Source organism: Chiloscyllium plagiosum, unplaced genomic scaffold, assembly GCF_037043375.1.
Source record: "Chiloscyllium plagiosum isolate Xiang-an unplaced genomic scaffold, Cpla_swu_hap1 HiC_scaffold_11, whole genome shotgun sequence".
NCBI classification, from domain to species: domain Eukaryota; kingdom Metazoa; phylum Chordata; class Chondrichthyes; order Orectolobiformes; family Hemiscylliidae; genus Chiloscyllium; species Chiloscyllium plagiosum.
In genome coordinates, this window is record NW_028270149.1 from 46,986,955 (window position 1) to 47,011,693 (window position 24,739).

At 38.1% G+C, this 24,739-nt stretch overlaps 1 protein-coding gene and 1 long non-coding RNA gene across 7 annotated transcripts in view; one reads left to right on the top strand and one right to left on the bottom strand.

The window, feature by feature from the left end:
* Positions 1–24,739, top strand: part of LOC122557251 (uncharacterized) — a 76,992-nt gene that overhangs the window by 35,409 nt on the left and 16,844 nt on the right. The window lies entirely within an intron of this gene.
* The window catches only part of taf1 (TAF1 RNA polymerase II, TATA box binding protein (TBP)-associated factor), a 176,162-nt gene that overhangs the window by 14,502 nt on the left and 136,921 nt on the right, over positions 1–24,739 (bottom strand). For 2 of the 5 annotated variants that reach the window (XM_043704745.2, XM_043704744.2), the window contains exons 31-39: positions 23,391–23,458; positions 22,473–22,595; positions 22,278–22,370; positions 22,089–22,173; positions 16,220–16,287; positions 13,483–13,599; positions 11,077–11,211; positions 10,233–10,364; positions 9,978–10,128 (exon numbers count right to left, since the gene is read on the bottom strand). In XM_043704745.2, coding sequence (XP_043560680.1) covers positions 9,978–10,128; positions 10,233–10,364; positions 11,077–11,211; positions 13,483–13,599; positions 16,220–16,287; positions 22,089–22,173; positions 22,278–22,370; positions 22,473–22,595; positions 23,391–23,458 — 972 coding nt within the window. The remainder of the gene's footprint in view (positions 1–9,977; positions 10,129–10,232; positions 10,365–11,076; positions 11,212–13,482; positions 13,600–16,219; positions 16,288–22,088; positions 22,174–22,277; positions 22,371–22,472; positions 22,596–23,390; positions 23,459–24,739) is intronic. The other 3 variants (XM_043704746.2, XM_087992028.1, XM_043704747.2) reach the window with 3 other exon arrangements.

The window sequence follows — 24,739 nt, forward strand, 5'->3', positions numbered from 1 at the left end:
TATAAAGATGAACTTACAGTTTCAAGTCAGAAAGGAAAGTGTTTGAGACTTATGATGTTCACAAGTTACATGTACAATTTGGGCTAAATTCTAAATTAGTGGGTGACACCAAATTGTAGAATGGGGTGAAACAGTATTGCGAAACTCAACATGACTGCAATAAATTCCAGGAGAGCACAAATAAACTTGAAGAATGGGCAAATAATTGGCAAGTGAGGTTCAATGTTGGATGCTCAAGATGGCATAAAGAAACAGGATGATCTAAGGAGTACAATAACACCAAACACTGAAGATTCCACTATAGCTTAGCAAAACCATTAAAAAAAAAGCAATCCATGCAATGGTTTTTATTTCTAGAGAGGTCTCAAAAGCAGGAAAAATATGCTGAAACTTAACTGAATCTTGATTAGAAAACACCAGTTATGCTGCATTCAGTTCTGGTTGCCATATTATGAATGGGAAATGGAAGTAATGGAGAAAGTGCAAAATTAGCTAGAGAGAATTGAGACCAACTTGAGGAGAAGTGGATTTAGTGAGACCCAGGTACAGGGCCTTAAATGAGCTTGGAGGATCCTGGAGAGGTGGCATCCAAAAGATGGACCGAGGAGGGGTGAATAAAGCATGACCCCCGGTCAGGCCTTCATTTACCCAGAGCGAGTTATGAAAGGTGAACCTACAGAGGTTGGGATAAATTGAAACATAGGCTTGAGGCCTTCATTTAGCTAGAAGAAGTTGGGAGAGGTGCTGATGGAAGCCTATGTCACTTTCAAAGTCAGTAGGTGCTGAGTTAGAAATAAAGAAATAGTGACAGCACAGGAAGGCTCTAAGTTGTTTGGTGAGTAAACTGTTGTTTCGGGGAATGGGAAGGCGCTGGAGAAAAACAAATAAGTTTGAGGATTGTTTAAAACATAACACATTAAAAGAAACTAGCAGAAGAGTAGAATGAAACTTGTGATTCTAGAACTTATTTTATTAAGTGCTCAGCTTTATTGGAGCAAAAGCAGCTTCAACTTAATACAACAACTGGTAATGAGAAGAGGTGTTAATTTAATAATTAATTACTTCGTTACAACACCTTAAAAATGGCAGAGCGAGTCGTCCGTTGTGACTACACAATGTGGGATACCTGGACACTGGAACTGTCCAGGCAAATACGTTTGCAATAAATGTGTTTGACTCAGGCAATTCTGATTCAGACATTATGAGCTGGAAGCTTCGACACAAACACTGCAACTCATTAAGGTGAAGAAAACTTGACACTTGGTTCTAGGAATCAGATGACACCTCAGAGGATACAGCTTTCTGATTTGATGAATGGCCAAGAACAGGAAGATTTGACTATGAGTAAGTCAAGTATAAGGATGGGAAAGCATTGGAGTTGTTCCGTTCTTACAGAAAAAGTGGTAACTGCGAAGTGCCTGAGCAAACTGACAGGCACTATAGTACAGGAAGCCATTGAATCAGGCACAGTCAATAGGAACAGAGTGGTCATGGGAGAAAGTACAGTCGGGGGTCACACATAATTCTAGCAGCTGAGAGCAGTGTGTCACCTGTCTAAAACCTTTCAAGACATCTCCTCTGGACTGGAGGCAAACTTGCAAAAAGAGACAAGTTCTGTAGTTGTAGTTCTTGTAGGTATCAATGGTGTACGAGAATGAGGAGAGGTTCTACTGAGGGAGTATGAGCAACTAGGTGCTAAATTGTAAAGCATAATCTCAAAGGTAATAATCTCCCAATTAGTACCTTTACAAATTCTTCTCGTCCAAATAAGATTAAGGAGTTAAAAGATTGGTGTGGGAGAAATGGATTTTGATTCATGGGATTTTAGAATTTTTAATGGGCAAAGCTGAAGATGGGATGGTCTTCACCAGACTTGCACTGGAAACAGTATTGGGGCGAGTCATATATTTGGGGATGTGGAGAAGATTTGAAACAAAATAGAGCAGGCAATTGATTAGGTAATAATAATGGAAATGATGCTTCAAGTATGTCATGGAAGGGACAAAGCATACAAACCAGCAGATAAGGTTAGAGGTTATAAAAAGGCTAAACTAAAGATGGTACCTGAATACATGTAGCATTCATAAACACAGAAGTAGGCCATTCTGCCTCTCAAGGCTTTCCATCACAAAATAAATGAAGTGACAGCACAAGCAGAAATGAATCTGTATGCTCTGGTAGTCATTACAGAGACATGACTGCAAGCAAAGACTAGGGATCTGAATCACAAGTACGATAGATAAGAAGCTAGAAAAAGATGGAGCAATATCGCTTTCTATTAAGGATGACATTGATAAAACAGACAGAAATAACCTTATTTTTCAGACATCAGTTGGGTAGAGATCAGATATAGTAAAGCTAAGGAGCTATTTATAATAATGATATACAAACCCCATAATAGTAACCATACTGTATGATGGATGTGCAGGAGCATAAGAACTCGGCGCAGAGTAGGCCATCTGGCCCTTCAAGCCTGCTCCGCCATTCAATAAGATCATGGCTGATTTTTTCGTGAACTCAGCTCCACTTATCCATGCTCTCACCGTATCCCTTAATTCCTTTAGTGTTCAAAAAAAACTATCTTCACTTAAAAAACATTTACTGAAGTAGTGTCAACTACTTCACTGGGCAAGAAATAATGAGGGCTTGTGAGAAAGCTGCAACAATAATCATGGGTGACTTTAATCCACATATTAATTAATGAATCAGATTAAAAAAGGTAAATAGAATGATGAGTTCCGATTGTATTTTTCAGAATTTGTCTTACAGCAGCATGTTCGGATAGGAACAAAGATCTACCTACCAGACCTTGTGCAGCTCTGGTTACGTGTGATGAAAAATGATCAGTTATCTCATGGTAGACCTAGAAAATCAAATTTAGTTTGGAGGAAAGAAAATCTTTCTAAGAGACATATATTTTAAACAAAATAAGGGCAATTACAAAGACATGATTGAGCTCTTAATCAAGCTGGCTAAAATGAACTGAGAAAATAAGATTTCAAGATCGGTCAGTAGAGAAGCAATGGCAGATGTTTAAGGGAATATTTAAAATAATCAGGAAAGGTATATGCCAATGAGGAAGAGAGATTCCAAGGGAAGGATGCACAATCTTGGTTAACTAGGAAGTTAAGACTTGAAATTAAAAGAAAAAGCATAGAATTCAACAAAAATGAGTGGCAAGCCACAAGATTGGACAGAATATTGTTACTCTCCTAGAGTAGACTTCTAAATTGGTTATGATCCAGTCAGAGATCTGTAGCCTATTGTTTAAGGTTGAAGGAGGAATCCCTAGAACTTAACAACCAAATTAATCAAGTAAAATAACTTAGAAATATCAATCTTATACTCTAATATCAGGTGCTCTTGTGGTGTAGTCCTAATATTCCTACCTCTGAACCAGTAAGCCCAGATTTGAGTCCCACCTGTTCCAGAGGTGTCATGTAACACATGTGAACAGGTTGATTAAAAACATCTATACACTAACATAAGTAATCAACTTGACAAATACCTAAACTAGCCAGCAATGTGCAACGAAACATAATATACGACAGATTAAATTTTTTGTAGGGCACATACTGTGTCCTGAATTGTCTTCTGCATCCAGTACTGCATTTCTGACCGGATGATCATGTCCTTTAAATGGGTGAAAGGTCTGTTAGTTCAAGCCACTTAACTGAAATACTCCACTTACTGGAGATGAGAGTTCTCAGCCTCCACACAGTACTGTTAAAAGGCCTCAAACACTGAAACAACCTTGCAATAATATCACAGAGTTACCATAAACAGCAATGTAGGAATACGTAGAACTCACAACACTACACTACACTAGATTTGAACTTTAGAGTCTTGAGAGAACATAGACATGAACAATGGAAGGAGTATTCATCTTCTCTAACATAATTGAAGAACCAGAGCCTGGTATATTATGATTACCACGTACTGCAGCATTTAGTACAATAACACTGTTATTGTGAAGCATAAACTTTAAGACAGTTCTTGGCTTGCCTTTTGCTTCACAAATCTTTCTTGAACCCAATCTCAGTGTAGCATAAAACCACGTGACAAAATACTCAAACAAGATTAAGTCAGTTTCATATCAAAATAAAGAACAGCAACAAATAACTGAAAGCTTAATGAGAGTCAAAGTACAAGAGAAAGTCAGCTAGAAATATAAAAACACACTAAGAATTTCTACACATTTTAAAAAGGAATAGGGCAAGTAAATGAATATTAATCCTCTGGAGAAAAAACAAGTAATGATGGAAAATAAGGAAATGGTGAATAAACCAAACCAATAAATTGTCTGTCATTATCCTCCAGGTTACAAATAACAATCCAGAAATAAATGTCAACCAGGAAATTACACACAATTTTCTGGTAACACAAAGATATGTAGAAAAACAAGTTGGACAGGAAATGATGACTCTGCAATGGGGTATGGACAGGTTAAATGAGTGGACAAAAATTTAGCAGATGAAGCATTATGTAAGAAAATATGAACATGTGCACTTAGACATGGAATATTAGAAAAAAGCGATACATTATTTAAAGAGAGACATTACAAAACTCTGAAATGCAGAGTGACCTGAGTGTCCTGGTACATGAATCTCAAAGTTTGAATGCAAGTACAGCAAGTGATTAGGAAGAGCTGAGGAAGACAAAGGGAAGATGGTCATGGGCAGCACGGCAGCTCAGTGATTAGCATTGCTGCCTCACAGAACCAGGGACCAGGGTTCAATTCCACCCTCAGGTGACTGTGTAGAGTTTGCACATTTCCCTTGTCTGCGTGGGTTTGCTCCAGGTGCTCCAGTTTCCTCCCACATTCCAAAAATGTGCAGGTTAGATGGATTGGCCACACTAAATTTAGCATAGTGCCCAGGGATGTGCAGCATGTGGATTAACCATGGGAAATGTAGGATTATAGGGGTTCATCTGAGTGGGATGCTCTTCAGAGGGTCAGTGTGGACTCAATGGGCCAAATGGCCTAGTTCCTGCATTGTAGGGATTCTATGATTCCTATTGCAAAGGAATTGTAATGTAAAAGATTGTGCTTTACTAGAGCCTATCATGATAATAATAACATCGACTTTTTAAAAATTATATTGTCCGATTTGAAACCTGGGACTTATTTGGACCAAAATGGTTTTATAAAGGAACCAAAAGCAGTGAACTTAACAATCACCTGACCAGACGAATGGTCAGTTTTCATGAAATAGATGACATTTGGACAAAAATAACCTGAACTGAAATTAATATTTAATCCAAAGGAAATAAAATTCTCCTCTCTCTTCCCCACCCCGCAACATCAAGAGGCATGAAAATCTCCTCATCCCATAACTAATTTGTACGTCAAGAGAATTTTTCACATTGGTGATGAAGCATCAGCTAAAACCAGGAAATTCACAAACAAGCTTGTATTTCAATGAGCTACTTTTGGCAGAGAAGAAAACATGGACTTTTTAATCGCAGAACTGAAACAGGCTAGAAATACCACCCTCCCTCTTTGACTCTCAAGACGAAAAGCCACATAAGCACTGACTGAAAAGAAGCATCAGAAAACTGAGAACTTAAAACTTTGGGAACCCTCACAACTGCTGACAGTTTCAGGAATCAATTTCCTGAAGAAGGGCTTATGCCCGAAACGTCGATTCTCCTGTTCCCTGGATGCTGCCTGACCTGCTGCGCTTTTCCAGCAACACATTTCCAGCTCAGGAATCAATTAATCAACCAAGAATGTAGGTTTAACTGACACCTTAAATCACTTAAAAGATTTGAAACTTTATATTAATACAATAATACAATTCAATACAGTACAGGAACAGGCCTTTCGGTCCAACAAGCCTGTGCCAATTCCTACTCCTCGGTTAGACCCAGTACTTATTGTCTTTGCACAGTTTCTACACCTCTGTTCACCTCCCAAGTCATGTGTCTATCAAGGTATGCCTTAAACGTTGCTAACACGCCTGCTTCCACCACCACCACCACCACTGGCAGTGCATTCCAGGTACCCACCATCTCTGTTAAACTTTTCCTTGCACTTCTCCCCTAAACATTCACTCCTCCACCTTGAATTTCTGCCCTCTTGTAGTTGACCTTTCCACCCTGGGAAAAAAAACCTCTGACTGACCATCTTATCCACACCTCTCAAGAGTTTGAACACATCTATTAGGTCGTCCCTCAGCCTCCGTCTTTCTAGTTAGAACAATCCAGCTTCATCCAATCTCTCCTCATGACGAGAACTCTCCAGACCAGGCAACATCTTGCTTCTCTGCACTCTCTCCAATGCATCCACATGGGAATGTGGCAACTAAAACTGCACACAATATTTCAAATGTAGCCTAACTGAAGTGTTATACAGCTGTAACATAACTTGCCAACTTTTATATTTGATGCTCTAGCAGATGAAGGCAAGCTTGCGGTACATCTTCTTGACCAGTTTATCCACCAGTGTGGGCCACTTTCAGGGATCTGTGGACCTGTACACCCGAATTCCTCTGTACGTCAATGCTCCTAATGGAGCTGCCATTTATTGTATGACTCACACCTGAATCTTATCTTCCAAAATGTATCACTTCACATTTGTTCGGATTACAGTCCATCTGCCGTATCTCAAACCAAATCTGCAATTTGTTTATATCCTGCTCTATCATTTGACAATCCTCATCACTGTCTGCAACACCGCCAATTTTAGAGTCATCCCCAAAACTAGTAAGCATACCACCTATGTTTTCCTCCACATCATTTATACATATTACAAACAACAAATGCTCCCATACTGATCCCTGCAGAACACCAGTAGTTACTGATCTCCATTCCAAAAAGCACCCTTCCACTGCTACTCTCTTTCTTCTACGAGCGAGCCAGTTTGTATCCATTTCGTCAACTCACCCCGGATGCCATGATATTCTACCTTCTGAACCAGCCTGCCATCAGGTACCTTATCAAATGCCTTACTAAAGTCCATGTAGACAACATCCAATGCCCTTCCCTCATTAATTACTCTTGTCACCTCCACAAAAATTTCAAATTTGTGAGATATGAGCTTCCCTGCACAAATCCATGCTATCACTAACAAATTCATTCGTTTCCAAATTTGATTAAATCCTGTCTCTCCATATCTTCCCCAGCAGCTTCCTCATTGCTAACACCAGGCTCACCAGCCTGTAATTACCTGGATAACCTCTGTTTCCATTCTTAAACAAAAGAACAACATCGGCCATTCTGCAGTCCTTTGGAACCTCATCTGAGGTCAAGGGTGATGCAAAGATATCTGTTAAGGCCCCAGCTAATTCCTCCCTTACCTCCTACAGTACCTTGGGATACATCCCAAATGGCCCCGGGACTTGTGTAGCTTAATATATTTCTGATGTGAAGGGTTCGGTGTTGGACTGGGGTGGACAAAGTTAAAAATCACAAAACATCAGGTTTATAGTCCAACAGGTTTATTTGGAAGTACTAGCATCTGGAACTCCGAAAGCTAGTACTTCCAAATAAACCTATTGGACTATAACCTGGCATTGTGTGATTTTTAACAACCTATTTCAAGACACCCAACACTTCCTCTTTCATTACGTTGACCCGCCTGCGAGTATTCACACATCTTTTCCTAACCTCAGCATCCTTCATGTTCCTCTCACTGGTGAATACCGAAGTACTCATTAAAGATATCCTCATTTCCTCTGACTCCATACATAACTTCTCTCCTTTATCTCTGATTGGGTCTAATCCTTCCTTAGGTACCCATTACTCCTTATATGCGTATGAAATGCCTCAAGATTCTCCTTAATGCTGCTGGCAAAGACCTTTTAAGCCTTCACTCCTACTTGAGATCTTATGTACTTTCTCTATATTCTTTGAGGTCTTCGTCTGTTTTTAGTTGCCTTGATGTTAGGTATGTTTACCTTTTTTTTGACTAAAGTAATAATTAACCTTTTATGCACACACCTATATAATTCTATGGTTGCGTGTGTATATGGTTGTGTCTGTGTGTTCATGTCTGTGAATGTTTGTGTGCAAGCTGGTGTCTGATGGGTGGTGCGCATGCACGTGGATCCTTATATGGGGTATCTGTGCATCTCTGCGGGTGTCTCTCTTTATGGAAAGTGGGTCAAGCACCATTTTCCCACTGAAAGGGATGTGTCTCATTCCATTAGGATTTGGGGATGGAGAGTCATTTAGTATTTGTGGATGTATACCTCTCACTCTGTGGACTGATTGTAGGCATGATATGGAGATTCCAATTTTGGACTTGGGTGGACAAAGTCAGAAGGAATGTTAAGAACGTGGAACTCACCTCTGCATGGTGTGGCTAAAAACATCAATACAAATGGACTTCACTGCAAGTTAGATAAGCACAGAAAAGGGAAGAGGCAAGTTATAATAATTGGTTTCAGAGAAGAAAAAGAAGAGAACAAATGCCAGTATGGACCAAGCTATTTCATAGAACATAGAACATTACAGCGCAGTATAGGCTCTTCCGCCCTCGATGTTGCGCCGACCTGTGAAACCAATCTGAAGCCCGTGTAATCTACACTACCATCCATATGTTTCTCCAGTGAACATTTAAATGCCCTTAACGTTGGCGAGTCTACTACTGTTGCAGGCGGGGTGCTCCACACCCTATCTACTCTCCGAGTAAAGAACCTACCTCTGACATCTGTGCTATGTCTATCACCCCTCAATTTAAAGCTCTGTCCCCTCATGCTAGCCATTACCATCTGAGGAAAAAGGCTCCCAATGTCCACCCTATCTAATCCTCTGATTATCTTGTATGTCTCTGTGAAGTCAACTCTCAACCTGCTTCTCTTGAATGAAAACAGCCCCAAGTGCCTCAGCCATTGCTCATAAGACCTTCCCTCCATACCATGCAACATTCTGGTAAATATCCTCTGTACCCTTTCCAATACTTCCACATTCTTCCTATAATGCGGCAAGCAGAACTGTATGCAATATTCCAAGTGTGGCCACACCAGAGCTTTGTACAGCTACAACATTTCTGTCATATATTCCAAGCAATTCTATGAACTGCAAACCGTGCTAACATATTTCAGTTTTAGGCAGCGTTAACCACATCACTACTTTTTTTACCTCTACTTGTTCCAAGGTCACATATTTTTGTAATGCTGCCTCAAAGACTTATTGGAAAAGTGTGATATTGAGACATACTGAATAGAAATGACAGTTTCAAAATTAAGTCTGTACTGAACTAACTGATCTCAGGTTGGGCTTGATAACGGAGTTCAACAGAGAGGTACAATAAAGAACTGTCAGCTAGGTTTCATTTTCCTAATCATTTTTATTGAGTTCTGCTACAAAGAATATGCATGTGAATATCAGATGAGCACTGAACCATTACTTCTTGTGAAGCCACCCTAGGTTGGGCAACTCATTGACACTCAGGCTATGTTGATGATACACTGGAAACAACCATACTCCAAATCAGAACACAGAGTTGTCAAAGGGGAAAGTTGTAAGTAGTACAAGCATATTTCTTGCAATATAATCAACAGTCTTTGCTTCATGCCATGTCTCACTAATTGACCTTGTAGTGGAATCAGGCTTGGATTGCATTTTGAGAGATAGTGAAATGTTATTTTAAACATTAAATACTTAATGAAAACAACCACAATATGATCTTTTAGAAAAGGAATATAGACAGTCTTGAATCATTTTGTTTTCAGGTGGACCTCCACAGTTTACATGCTTTGTCAGTTTCAGAAGTTTCCTTAAACCTCTGAATTTTCGATTTGATTACCTCCTATAATTTCATTCCCATTTCCTGCTCAGTGTTCTCCAATCCCTTACAAAGCACATGGAATAAATTTCATATACAAAATATAATGTTTAAGAATATAATGTTGCAAGAATTCCACTTACAAGACTTGGTTCACTCTATTTATCTTTTGTGTTATTGATTATTACTTTGAAGAAATCCAATTCGGAATACAATCTAGAATAGCAGTGAACATGCTACTCACAAGAAAATGGATTGTCTCCTTCTTCTTCCTCACTATGATCTTCATCCTCTCCATCTGACATGAGCAAGTCTTCATACAACACACTTGCCTGACGCTGTGGTACATTTATTTCATCCTCATCTTCCAGTTCACACTCTCCCTCAGTTGTTTCCTGTCAAAGATAATACAGAAAGTATTTAATGGTGTGTTTCATAAATGAAAACAGAAATGTATGAACAGGTCAATGAAACATTCAAAGGTTGCACAAATTATTACATGCAGAGCATGGTAAAAGTCACTTGCGGGGGCAGGTGTCTTCGGTTTACCATCATCATCTTCCTCAAAACCTTCCACATCCACATCAGATTCCTCCTCACCTGTTCTTACATGTCCCTCACGGCAATGACCCTTAGAAATAAACATACTCCATGAGATTTGGGAAGTAAAGCAATCATTAAAGAGGGACATGCATTCTTTCAAAGGAATTTCAAAGCCAGTTAAGTTCTAGGATCAATCCTTGCTCCATATTGCATGAGCTAAACTCAACTCAGCGGTAACGAGAACAGGAATACTATAGTTAATTTCAGTCTGTGGATTGAGAAGAAAACTTCAAAACAAAAGTAATCTTCTGAGTTCTATTCACACTATTGCCAGACAGCATAGGTGTCCAAATATATGGTAAGCACAGGAGAACATATATGATAAAATTGCTTACCTACACTCCTTAAATGTACTTAGAGCTGAGGAACGCCAAAATGCACAATAATCTGGGAACAATTTTAGTATCTAATGGGAATAATACTGTTGGTACTTTATAGAGCTACCTTCATACAAATGCACCCTGTAATCTGTGAAATTGTGCTTCAGAACAAATCAATAGGTTCAGAAAAAGCGGAAAATAAGTCATACCAGGATCTAGTGCAGACCTTCAGTTTAGGAAGGTTGTCTATCAGTGCCGTCATTACCACACAAGAGGAGATGCACACAGATATAAGATTGCCATATAAAATTAGACATCAGCATGGTTTCATGAATAAAAATAGAATTTTTAGAATCCCTCTGGAAACCAAAGAAGACTACTGGCTGAGCCATTTATAGAAACCTCTGCCTTTCCTCTCACCTGAGCCAACCTGAGGTGCCTTTTCTCTGGCGTTGTTGTTGGTGTGGCACTGGCAGACATACTACCTTCCTCTTGAAACAAAGAAAAGTCTTGAGATGTAAGAAATGACATGTTTCCATCTTCAAATTCTGGTGGCTGAAACATCCGGAAAAGTAAGAGGCAATGTTTTTATATAACTTCTTAAAGCATTTGATTTGCCTTTTTAAGGGCTAAATGAATTGTAAAGAGATATATTGCCATCGCATATCACTATCAGAGTAAACTGGTTGATATTCTCCAATGGTCCGATCAGGCATACAAACCTTCAGTGTACTTTAATACATGTGCCACAAGAAAACAAACATACAAAGATTGTGTTCAAGACAGAAGAGGATTTTGAAGTGATAATGGGATCGCCAGCAAAATATGAGGATTTGCAGACAAAGCATAAGTAACTTTTTCCTCAGTTATTAATTTTTCACATTCAATGAAGGCTTGTGCAATGACAAAACTATGCAACCACTGCAGAACATTTTCCCGAAGCAACCAAGTTGGAACAAACGAAATCATCTTCTAATCTCCTTCAGAAAGGAATGTGGCAGGAAAATTATTATTGATGAATTATTATGCAAGTCCTGGGATGACAGGACTGAAGTATGAAGAAAGGCTGGATTGGTTAGGAATATATTCACTGGAGTTTAGAAGATTGAGGCAGGATCTCATAGAAACCTATAAAATCCCAACAGGACAAGTCATGGTAAACTCAAGAAGGATGATTCCAATGACTGTGGAGTCCAGATCCATGGGTCACATTCTAAGGATATGAAATAGGCCATTTAAGACTAAGATAAGTGGAATTTCTTTACCCAGAGAGTAATAACTGTGGTTCTCTGCCACAGAAAGCGGTTGAGGTCAAAATGTTGAAAGTTTTCAAAAATGAGTTAGATATAGTTCTGAGAGCTTGAGGAATCAAAGGTTATGGATAGAAAGCAAGAAAGCAAGCCATGATCATATTGACTGGCGAAGCAGGTTTGATGGCCCAAATGACTTACTGCTACTTCCATTTTCTATGTCTCTATGTTTGGAAAAATTCTGAAATTTGTTACCTCAGCATAATGGTTTTAGTGTGGAAGTTCCACATCTTAAGTGTTTGGTTAGAAACCTAAGTTTGCACCTGGTTCTCTTTGAAGCTCTGTTGCATACATAATCAAGAAACTGGCCATCAAGCTCTCAAAACCACAAATTCAAAGAAACAATGAGGTAAAACCAACAGATATGATTGAGAAGGCAACCTTCTCTCTGGTATTTGAGTACCATAAAAGTGATGAGGTTATGTCAGATAGGATTTCATTCTGCCATGAACTTCAAAATCTTTCAAATTCTTTTCTACATAAATACCTTAGTTTGTTCTATTTTATCATATTTTTGTATGCAATAAACTTGTTTTACTGTTAAAACAAGTTTGCAGCATTGCATACTTCTGTTTCACTAAAGACCACCATATAAAATTGAAAGAAATGATCTGCAAGACAGATTTCAGTCTGGGATATTTGTCTTGTCCAGAGGATTATTAGTTGGGACTACCATAGCAATAACTACGTGATTTTTCACCAATATATCTAAATTATCAAGTCTTAGAAATTATACTGATTGTTTTTTCTTATTTATAATTAAAACAATTCCACCAGTTTCACGTATCAGTAAGCAAAGTTGAACATAATGTGAGATTCTCACTGACACCTTAAAGATACTATGATATAGCAATTTAAACAATTCTTTTAAATTCTACTTATTATGTTTGAGTCTACCCAAGATACTGGCAGATATGCAACAATTAAAATAAAACATTTCAACTATGTTGTCACTTAAAATATAGCTATCTTACTGGCACAACGAATGGTCTTTATTTTTAGAAACAGCTAATCAGCATATCAAAACCTAGAGATTACACAGGAAAGTGTTTTTTCAGCAATTTACAACATCTACTTCAGAATCTACTTGGTTCTGATGAAAGAACATTGACCTGAAATGTTGGCTCTATTTTGTTTCTGCACAAATACTGTCTGACTCAGGAATTTCTAGTCTTTTCCTTTTAATATCAGTTCAGTTCTATTGAATGTTAGACTTCCAAAAATCCCAAACAAAGAAAAAGTTGGTGCAGAGTTTATATTTTCATGCTTCAGACTTTGGCTTTAAGAATCTTTTCACCAAAAGAGAAGAATTACAGAAAGAGAGCAAGTGACAACTGCAAGACCAGCTTGGAACGTGGAAACACTAGAATGTTTACTAATTTAACTGTGCATTGGAGACAATAATATATTTTGTGAAGGGAGAGTTAAGAGAGATGTCTTATATTTTGACAATAGAAAGAATATAAACTATGCAGTGAAACAAGTAAAAGGATAACTACATTTCTTTAGGACCTACCTGAGGAGAATGAGGCCCTGGGGTCAGGGGATCAAGACTGTCAAACTCTGCAGCATCAAGAGCAGCCTCCTTGGCAGATGCAATATCTTTTTCCAGTTGAGTCAAGTGTTCATCGTACTTATTTTTTAAAGAAAGAGAAAATCATGTTTACTTAATCAAAAATAATTGTAAAGACTGTAAGTTGCATCAAATATTTCCACATAAGGCTTCCACTTTAGGGGTCAAAATACTTTTTTGAGGGCTACATTTCCACTCTAACCAACTCATTTGTTGTCACATAACAAGACTATTTTCTGAATGTGTGCTGAAATGCGAAATATTTGAACTCTCACAAATAGAATTAGAGTAATTAGTCAATAATAATGACCAACTCTTAATAATAACATACCTTAATAATGACCAACTCTCCATTAAACTTAAGCACAACACAGAATTAAAGCATCATTTCTGAGACATTACTTACTTAAATTGGTATAACAGACATAAATTAACAAAAGTTATTTTTCAAAATAACTGATACACACCTCAACACAAACAATGAAAAGTCATCATTATAAATAAACCTTCCACAGACTGATGTGATGACAGCTAGTGCTTTCATTGTACTTGTACAAAGCTGAAATATTTTAACCCAGAAGTTACAGACTATTTACTGCATGTCAGATTTAAACGCAACAATCAAGAGTGTTGCCCCCAAAATTTAGTAGCTCCTGAATTTATGCAGCCCTACACTTGACATTCCACACTCGGGTGCAAGGAATTCATTCTGTCAGTGCCTTGAGGGTTTTAGTATGGCTGTTCTGAATTTCACAGTAAATTTTGCTTTCGTAAGCAGATCACAGAGCTTGCAAACTACAAGCAGAATAATAACTTTTCTCTCTGTGGACAATGAGTGAAAATGAAAAGATGATCAGGTTTAGGGAAGATCTGGTTACCAAGAATTTTTTTTTTATTGATCATTCCCATTTTCATTAAAACAAAAAGATTAAGGGAGGTTGTACACACTCAGTCTACAATGTGCTCTTCATTGCAACTTCCTGCTCCCCAATCACATCTCTTGCAGATCCTTTTCATTCCCCTCACATTTCTTTCATTTTCATCCTACCCCACATCTCTTACAGCCTATTTCTCTCACCTTCACATCTGTAGCACGCTCTTTTTTCCCCTCCTTCCTCTCTCTTCAGTTCATTATTATTTCTTTCTATTCTATTTAGGGCGGGGTTTCTTCTCTGATTAGTTTCTCCTGACTGAAGTTTACTAGCTAACTGGGCATTAAAAGAGCAAATCTGCCCACTATTTTAAGTATTGTTACACTTAATACCCCAAACACTCCACATAGTCATACAGATTTCATTCATAGTCAAAAAGTGTGACGCTGGAAAAGCACAGCAGGTCAGGCAGCATCCAAAGTGCAGGAGAATCGATGGTTCAGGTAAAAGCCCTTCATCAGAAATGTGGTGGGGGGAGGGGAGTCTGAGGCTGGGGAGACGGTAGCTGGGAAGGTGAGAGGTAGATGCAGGTAGATGGTGATGGTGATAAGTCGAAGCAGAGGGTGGAGCGGATAGGTGGGAAGGACGATGGATAGGTGGGACAGTTCAAGAGGGCAGCGCCAACTTGGATCTGGGATGAGGTGGGAGGAGGGGAGATGAGAAAACTGGTGAAATCAACATTGGCGCCATGTGGTAGGAGGATCCCAAGGCAGAAGATGAGGTGTTCTTCCTTCAGGCGTCGGGTGGCTAGGATTTGGCGATGGACAAGGCCCAGAACTTGCATGTCTTTGGCAGAGTGGGACGGTGAGTTGAAGTGGTCACTCATAGATGAGTTACACAAAACCCTAAATCAAAACTATTATTGAATAATAATTTGTCGAGTAAACAGTGGACAGGACTTTCCACAACCAAGGTAAATACGTTGTTGCTCCAGTAAACACTATGAATATTTATTTCATATTTATCATATCTAACCATGAATTTTAACTATTTTAACTTTTGAAATTATATAACCCATGAAACTGAATTAAGGCTAATGTTTCTGGAACACACAAGGAAAATGAAAACTTAAATATCAACGAACTAAGATTAATATATTGCTATCAGGTCTATCCTACCTATATACATGGATCAGGGAGATTGTTTCACATATAAAGATTAATCATAAAATCATTTGTTAAATAACAAGGCCACAATCATGGAGCTAACTGGACATTGAAAGAGCAAATCTGCCCACTATCCTATGTATTTTAAGTATTGTTACACTTAATACCCCAAACACTCCACATAGTCATACAGACTTCAACAAATTCCTCAGTGCCAAGTGCAATACGGACTAGGATGGATATTGGATCAGAAAAAGCTCATCTCAGTTAAATGGCACTCACAATTGAATTATTTGCTGATATTATCTCAACTCAAATATCAGGAATGCCCATTTAGGAGAAGTACAAAAGACTACAAGTGCCCACATAGCTTTGCCTTAAATTTATGCCAGTTCGATATGGAAAACCACCAAATATTCAATGATGTCATAAATTGCAACTTGCAGAGAAAAACAGAAGAAAAGGAGATGTGGATTTCTAATACTTTCCAGAAAATAACCACAAATCTGCAATACTTTGCAACCATACATCTATTTTAAAACTGAGTCAATTATCGCACTAACATTTATCTCACTCATTTACAAGATGTGAAAATAAATACAAGCTCAAATTTAATACAAAGCTTATGAAATAGATTTCTACCTCAGCCAGAGTTTGATGACAGACATTCACAATCTCCTGAGCAGTTTTTGTGTATAAACTATCTGTACCTGCAGGTAAAATAAATAGTTAAGTCAAATACAGGTACAGCACATTCTATTAACTTATGTAGAAATATGTTTTATTGTGAAATGGTTTTCCTTATTGAATTAATTCTGTTAAACTTAAACAAATAGTTTGTCTTGATTGAATAATGGACTCCATTAGGTCAGTGTCCCATTCAGGATATCATGCCTAACTATTTTTGAAGCTCTGGGTATAATTTTAGTATTGCTGTTCTGAATTCTACATTGAATTACACTTTCATAATCAGATCATAGAGCTTGCAACCTACAAGAATATTTGCTTTTTCTGTGAATAATGAGTGAAAATGAGATGATGATCAGACTTGGGGAAGATATGGTTACTAAGAATAAATTTTTTTATTGATTAAATCATCTCCCACTACCTATTTTTATATTCAAGATAGAATGATAAAACCTACATTTTATTCATTCTTGGAATGTGGCATCTTGGCAACACTGCACTTATTGACGCATCTGTCATCGTCCTTGAATATAACTGACTGGCTTACTAGGGTATTTCCGATATCAATTCAGAGTCAACTACATGGTCAAGAGCTTAGAACCACAAATGTCTAAACCAGGGTAAGAATAGCAGTTTTCTTTCTCTAAAGAATACTTATGAATAAGATGAGCTTTGCGACAATCCTCAAGTCTCATGGTCACGATCACTAATATTAGCTGTTTACATTCCAGATTTTATTTAATTATTGAAAATGCATTCCCAACTGAAATAGTGGAATTTGAATTCATGTCCCTTGATCATTAGGCCTCTCATTCAGTTACTAATTCATTGATTTAAATTCCATGCTACTAAACCAACTAATACATAACAACCACTGGATTTTAAGAATTTATCGATGTCAGGATTACGGAATAATTTTGATGGAACATACATTCACCCTTCCTTTCTAGTTGCCCCTGTTCTGGTTAAACAACCATGAGAAATAAAAATCCTCCATAACTTTCAAGTACAATTCTGAGCATCCTTTTTGGGGTGAATTTATGGTGATTTCGATAGTATACCAGAACTTCCAGCTACTGGGGATATTTTAAACTCAACCTGACTGAATCTCCAGATTGAAATTTGAGAAGACATGGTAAGAACACCTGATGCAAGCATCTGCCTTAGCCAAACTGACATATCTGTATTAGGATTGCCACGAGCTACCCAAAGTCAGAAATTGATGAATGCAACATGACAGATTTCAGATTTTCATGGCCAACCTGATTATCAGGATGAAACCATATCCCTTTAAAACCAAATATGCATTCATAAATAAACAGTATGATATCACGGCACTCTGCAGAGCTATTATGAGTTTAGAAAGAAAGATAAAAAAGGAACACCACCCCTGAAGGTCAAGCAGAAGATGGAATGGGTTGAATTTGCATAGATTCTCTAATTTCCTGTAAATGAGATCAGATTGCTATTGATTGCAAAGAAGACAAGATTCGCAGTTTGGGTGGTAGGCTAGTGAGACGTAGGAGTTAAGAGTTCAGCTTTCAAGTCTATGAGAAGATCAGAACTATAATTCTAACACCTTTCTCTGATTCTCATCAAATATTTCACCAAGATATTTTTTCAACTAGTTTTATTTTGGGTTATGATTCTGAGAGAAAGGGAGACATATTTACCACTTAACTCCAGCTACCTGTTCCAACTGCCAATAGCTTCCGAGTCTGTGGCAGTAGCCAAACATTCAGAGGCCGTTGCAAGGCAAATTTGAGCACTAGGTCCCAAAACCAAGGTCATAAAGCAATCTGTTTTCCCTCTTTTGAAAACTTTTCACCAAAGGTCACTTGACGTTTTTTGCAAACAGAGGACAATCCCCAGTTCTTTTGACTATCTGACCTTTATGGAGTGTCCAGTAATTGTGGCCAAGAGGTTAAGGATGTGGATTTGAAATAGTGTGTTCCCCACACATGTTCGAACCCTGCCAACCATGTTTTTGGACGGGATGGTGACTCAGTGGTGCCTCATTGTACCAGAGACCTGGTACATTCAATTCCAGCTCGGAAGACTATCTGTGTGGAATTTTCACATTCTTCCTGTGTCTGCATGTGTTTCCTCCGGGTGCTCCTGTTTCCTCTCTCAATCCAAAGATGTGCAGGTTAGGTGGAGTAAGCATGCTAAATTAGAGTCATAGAGATGGACAGCACGGAAGCAGACCTTTTGGTCCAACTCGTCTTAATTATCCTAAATTATTCCAGTCCCGACCAGATATCTTAATCTAATCTAGTCCTATTTGCCAGCACTTAGTGCCTTTTCCCTCTAAACCCTTTCTATTCATATACCCATCCAGATGCCTTTAAATGTTGTTATTGCACCACCCTCTACCACTTCCTCTGGAAGCTCATTCCATACATGCACCACCCTTTGCGTGAAAATATTGCCCCTTAGGTCCCTTTTAAATCTTTCCCCTCTCACAAGAAACCAATGCCGTCTAGTTCTGGACTTCCCCCAACACAGAGAAAAGGTCTTGTCTTTTTACCCTTTCCATGCCCCTCATGATTTTATAAACCTCTACAGGGTCACCCCTTGACTTCCAAAGCTCCAGGGAAATAAGCCCCAGCCTATTCAGCCTCGCCCTATAGCTTAAACCCTCCAACCCTGGCAAAATCCTTGTAAATCTTTTCTGAACCCTTTCAAGTTTCACAACATCCTTCGGATTGGAGGGAGACCAGAATTATACACAATATTCCAAAAGTGGCCTGACCAATGTCCTGTAGCCACAACATGACCTCCCAACTCCTGTATTTGATGCTTTGACCAATAAAGGAAAGCATACCAAATGCCTTCTTCACTTCCTATCTACCTGCAACTCCACTTTCAAGGAACTATGAATCTGCACTCCAAGGTCTCTTTGGTCAGCAACACTCCCCAGGAACTTATCACTCATTATATAAGTCCTGCCCTGATTTGTCTTTCCAAAATTCAGCACCTCATAATTTATCTAAATTAAACTCCATCAGCCACTCCTCAGCCCACAGGCCCATTTGACCAAGATCCCGTTGTATGCTGAGGTAACCTTCTTCTCTGTCCACTACACTTCCAATTTTGGTGTCATCTGCAAACCTGGACCATGACATTCAGTTTCCTCATCAAAATTATTCATATATATTATGAGTGGCTAGCAACCAACCACTGACACCAGGGTGCTAGCCATTATCCACAACTCAGAGATAGAACACATTTATTCTTATCCTTTGTTTCCTGTCTGCCTACTAATACTGAATCCATTTCAGTACACAACCTATGTAGTTTAATTATGTATGTTAATCTTTTGCATGTGGGATCTTATTGAAAGACTATACGTGGAATGGGCAGATTAATTTATAGGGAAAGGCTTGAAAGGTTAGGCCTATATCCTCTGGAGTTTAGAAGAGTCAGTGGTGACTTAACGGAACATGAAAGATTCTGAGATGACTTGACTGCGAGGATGTTGAAAGGATGTTTCTTCTTGTCAGAGAATCAAGACGTCATAGTTTAAAAATAACTGGGTGCCTATTTAAGACGTAGATGACCGAAAATACTTTCTCTCAGAGTGACATGAGTTTTTGGAACTCCTTTCCTCAAAAAGCAGTGGAATGAAGTTCAGCAATGAAGTTCATTCTGGCTATTGAGGGAGTGCAGCGTAGGTTCACGAGGTCAATTCCTGGATTGGCAGGATTACCGTACACTGAAAGACTGAAGCGACTGGGCTTGTATACCCTTGAGTTTCGAAGATTGAGAGGGGATCTGATTGAGACGTATAAGATTATGAAAGGATTGGACACTCTGGCAGTAGGAAACATATTTCCACTGATGGGTGAGTGCCGAACCAGAGGACACAGCTTAAAAATACGGGGTAGACCATTTAGGACAGAGCTCAGGAGAAACTTCTTCACCCAGAGAGTGGTGGCTGTGTGGAATGCTCTGCCACAGGGGACAGTGGAGGCCCACTCTCTGGATTCATTTAAGAAGGAGTTGGATAGAGCTCTCAAAAATAGTGGAATCAAGGGTTATGGAGATAAGGCAGGAACAGGATACTGATTAGGAATGATCAGCCATGATTATATTGAATGGCGGTGCAGGCTCAAAGGGCTGAATGGCCTACTCCTGCACCTATTGTCTATTGTCTAATATTTTTAAGACAGAGATAAATAAAAATAGGTGAAAGATTAATAGAGGGGAAGTTTGCAGGAACGTAGAGTTGAGGTTAAAATTTCATCAGCCATAATCTTATTGAAAAGCAGAGCTGGCTTGGAGGATAGAATGATTTATTCTTGTTCAAACGTTTGTAGGTCAGTGGGAGGAAAAATGCTTGAATGTAATAAAGGATGAGATAACTAGACTTTTAGCAAAGAATGGAAAAATCAAATGACTCATCATGGTTTTATGAAAGGAAAGTCATGTTTGACAACCTTTGAGTTTTTGAGGATATTACTTGCAGCATTGATAAAGAACCAGTAGATGCAGAGTATTTGGACTTTCAGATGGCTTTTGATAAAGTCCCACAGAAGAGATTACGGGGGGGGGGGGGCGATTGCAATATTTCAAAACTTGATGAAACAAAAGTAGGTGGAAATGCAAATTTGAAGGCAGATTCAAGAGGGCTCAAGAGAACTTAGACTGGCCAGGTGAATCAACTCCACCATGGCACTTGGAATTTTATTTGACTGTAAATGATTGGAGGTGCTGGTGTTGGATTGGAGTGGACAAAGTTAGAAATCACACAACACCAGGTTATGTGAAGTTATTCAGGTTGGCAGAAAAAAAAACAAAGGCATAATATTTCTAAATGGCATGAATGTAGGAACTTTGTAAGTATCTAAAGGGTCCTAAATGTTCGTCTTCAGGAGTTACTAAAATGTTAACATGTAGTGTGGCACGTAATTAGGAATATAAATGGAATGTTGGCCTTCATTTCAAAGGGATTTAAATTAGGAGTACACATATCTTGCTGCAGTTATATGGAGCCTTGATGAGATCTCACTTGAAACATCATGTACAGTTTTGATCTCATCTAAGGAGAGACATACTTGCCATAGAGGAAATGCAACTGAGGTTCACCAGATTAATCCTTAGAAGCCTTGTTTTTGGAGGAAAGTTTGAGGAAACTGGGTTTGTGACATTTAGAATTACAAAGCATGACAGGTAACCTTATTGATTTGACTATCTTTATAGTGGGATGAAGATAAGCTGTTTCCACTGGCTAGGGAGTCTAAAATCAGGAGCCATAACTTCAGGATAAGGGCAGGCTAGTTAAGATTGAGATGAGAAGGAACTCTTTCACACAGAGGGTGGTGAATGTTTGAAATTCTCTACCCTGGAGGGATATGGAAGTTTTAAACAAAATTAGAAATTGCTGGAAAAAGCTCAGCAGATCAGGCAGCATCTGTGGAGAGAGAGCTATTAGGAATATTTGGCAGAAACTGTCAAGGAAGTTCTCCTTTCTCCATTTCAAGTCTATTTTTCTATTTATAATCACATTTTCTACCTATCAGTAAGGTAAACATTTTTTTCCTGGCTGGTATACTTCAAATCTCGTGGAGAGCAGAAGATAATCAAGATTATTCCTGAACACTATTTTCCACTGACATTCTTTATAACTAATGTTTACATTTCTCTCTCTTTTCTCTCCCTCTCCTCAGTCTAATACATTTTCACTCACGGCAGGATCTAACTACCTATAGTTTGATTTACATAGGGGAGTACAAGGGTTACATTCATTAAATGAAATCAGTGACCACTGATTGCAAATGCTGCGATGGAACTATGGTAAGAAGGCAGGTTACAGGTTTACCATTGTACTTGATGCTGTTGGAGAGAATAAGTTCCACATCTTGCAGGAAGACTTCACGATTATGGTATTTGTGTTTAGAAATATTCTGCAAACAGAGAAAATGTGCAATTTTAATAATTGTACGATAGAATTGACAAGTAAATATAGAAACTTCATATATTCTTCAGTTCTTCAGATTAATTTTCATACCTTCCGCACAGTTTCAAGGTCCATGGGATTTGTGATTACTTTGTAATAATCAGGAACAAACTTCTTGTTAACTGGATGATGAAAAGGCCAAGACTGACAGAAGGAATGAAGGGTGTTAAGAACAATCCAAACATGTTCCTCAATTTAATTTGCATCAGTAATTTAGAAAAGACACACAAATCAAGTTCAACTTACATCCTGCACAGCCATCATCTTTTGAGTGACAATGTTATCTAGTATAAATGAGAAAGCAACTTGATCGTCATCATCCAGAAGAGGATTGATGGCTTTCTCCAAGCGGACCAATTTGTCTTCTTTCTAATAAAAGCGAATAAAACCTTGAAGACTATTGTTAAAAATAAACCCTACACTAAAAGGTTAATCATTTATAAATCCATGAAACAAAATCTTAAACCATTAGATCAATTGTTATTTTCTTCACTGACTGCAGCCACGAGGTTAGTTGAGAGGAAAGTAGGGCCACAAGACAGGCTTACCCAATCTCTAATCAATGCCAGAAGCTGGTCTCAGAAACTGGCACAAAAGATAGACTGACAATAGTGCAGTATTGAGAAAATAACTAACAGAGGTGCTATCATGTAAATGCAAAGCTAAACCAGCTTGTCCTCACAAGTTGACAATGTTCAATGAGTTTCCCCAGTGTCCAGGTAAATATTTATTTTTAACCAACAGTTGAACAACAAATTATCTGACAGTAACTGATTGTTTTTAATGAAATCTTGCTGTGCATGCATTGGTGTGTGCGTGTGTGTGTGTGTTTGTGGGGGGAGGAGGGGTGGCCACAGTGTCCGTCTTGCACAGGGTTACTTCATTTTATCAGACTCTTATCCATTGTAAAAGGCAGCTCATAAAATTCTTCCTGTGATTGGCACATCAAAATATCTTCAAGTGACAATGACTATACAGTAACCAAAACAATCCTGCACAAGACAGATTAACAAACAGCTTTTGTTTTACAAATATTTACTTAAGATTTTACTGTATCTTACTATATGATTTTGTTGTTTTAAACATAAGTATAAGAAAGTAGAGGTGATAGGCTGCAATGAGAAGCAGATAGCTAGTTGATACAGAATGAGTCTTATTATTCACCTCTTTGAACTTCTGGTCACAGAGTTCCACCATACTTTGAGCAATTTGAGTCAGAGGATGCTTTGCACCTGGAAAGAGGCAAACAGGTAGTCAGTACAGTCACTCACATATTACTTCAGTGAAAATACATGTACCTGCATACGACGTGTGATTACACTTTCATTATTCTCACACACAATTTCCAGCTTCCAAAGTATTCTGGACTCCTTTTGTTCAACCAGATGCAGCTCTGGCTCTCACTCTCAAAATGCTACAGCACAGAAACTGGCCACTTTTCCTCCGCATAAGTAATGTATCCTTAACACATTTTGCTTTATGTCATTTAAATTTCCTTTCTTTTGAGTAACTATGGAACATTAATTTTTAAAAAACCACAGACTCCATTTTAGTACTTGCACAATAAAAACACTCTGTTACAAAAGAGATATACCCTCACATTACTAAAATATTATTTTCTGAAATAAATCACCCTAATTTGCATTTCAGAATCACAGTAGATATGGAAGAGGAAAAACAATCATTGTTTAACCTTAGAAACCTTCATAATTTTTAAGATTTAACTTCAGATTGTCCCTGAAACATTTCTAATAAAGAATGTCTGAATCGTACATAACTATATATCTCTGTAACTAGTTTCTTATGCATACAATGCCCTTGGAAATCTAAGCTGCAGCCTTTCTATAGCTTTTGTAAACTTCCTGTAATCAAGTGTTCAAAAATATGGCAATTAATTCCAATAACATCTAACGAAAGATTATCTCACTTTTAATTTGTATGCTTCAGGACTCAAAATCAAGATTTCAATTTGCCATTTTATGATCCTATCTTCTCGTGTTGCTACTTCTAATGATTTGTCAATCTTTCACTAAAGTATGAGCCACAATGCTGCAAGTTTAAACTTGACACTAAAATAGAAGTTCAAAATGGAAAATACATGAAGATTATATACAATAACTCAAACTATTTAAAAATAAACACACGGAAAAAATCATCCCATTTGCCGCAGAATCAACAGCAATGGACGACAATACTGGAACAGTAGACAAAATGCCCTTCTCTATCCCAAACAGGGTTTGACTTTGTTGTGACTTCAATTCTTCAGCATGAGAACCTGATAGCCTCTTTTTCATTTCATTATGTAACAGACCTTAAACATTCTCATCTTCAAATAATTCCTTCAGGGTCTTAATCAAATGTTTCTAGTCTGAAACTTTTATGAAACCAATTGCCCTGAGATAACTAATTCAAACAATTCTAAACTATTTCTTCCTTCCTCAAGAACAAATGCATTACACATCCAGTTATAGACACAACTTCTACAGAACTGTCCAAACTGAAACTCAGAAAAT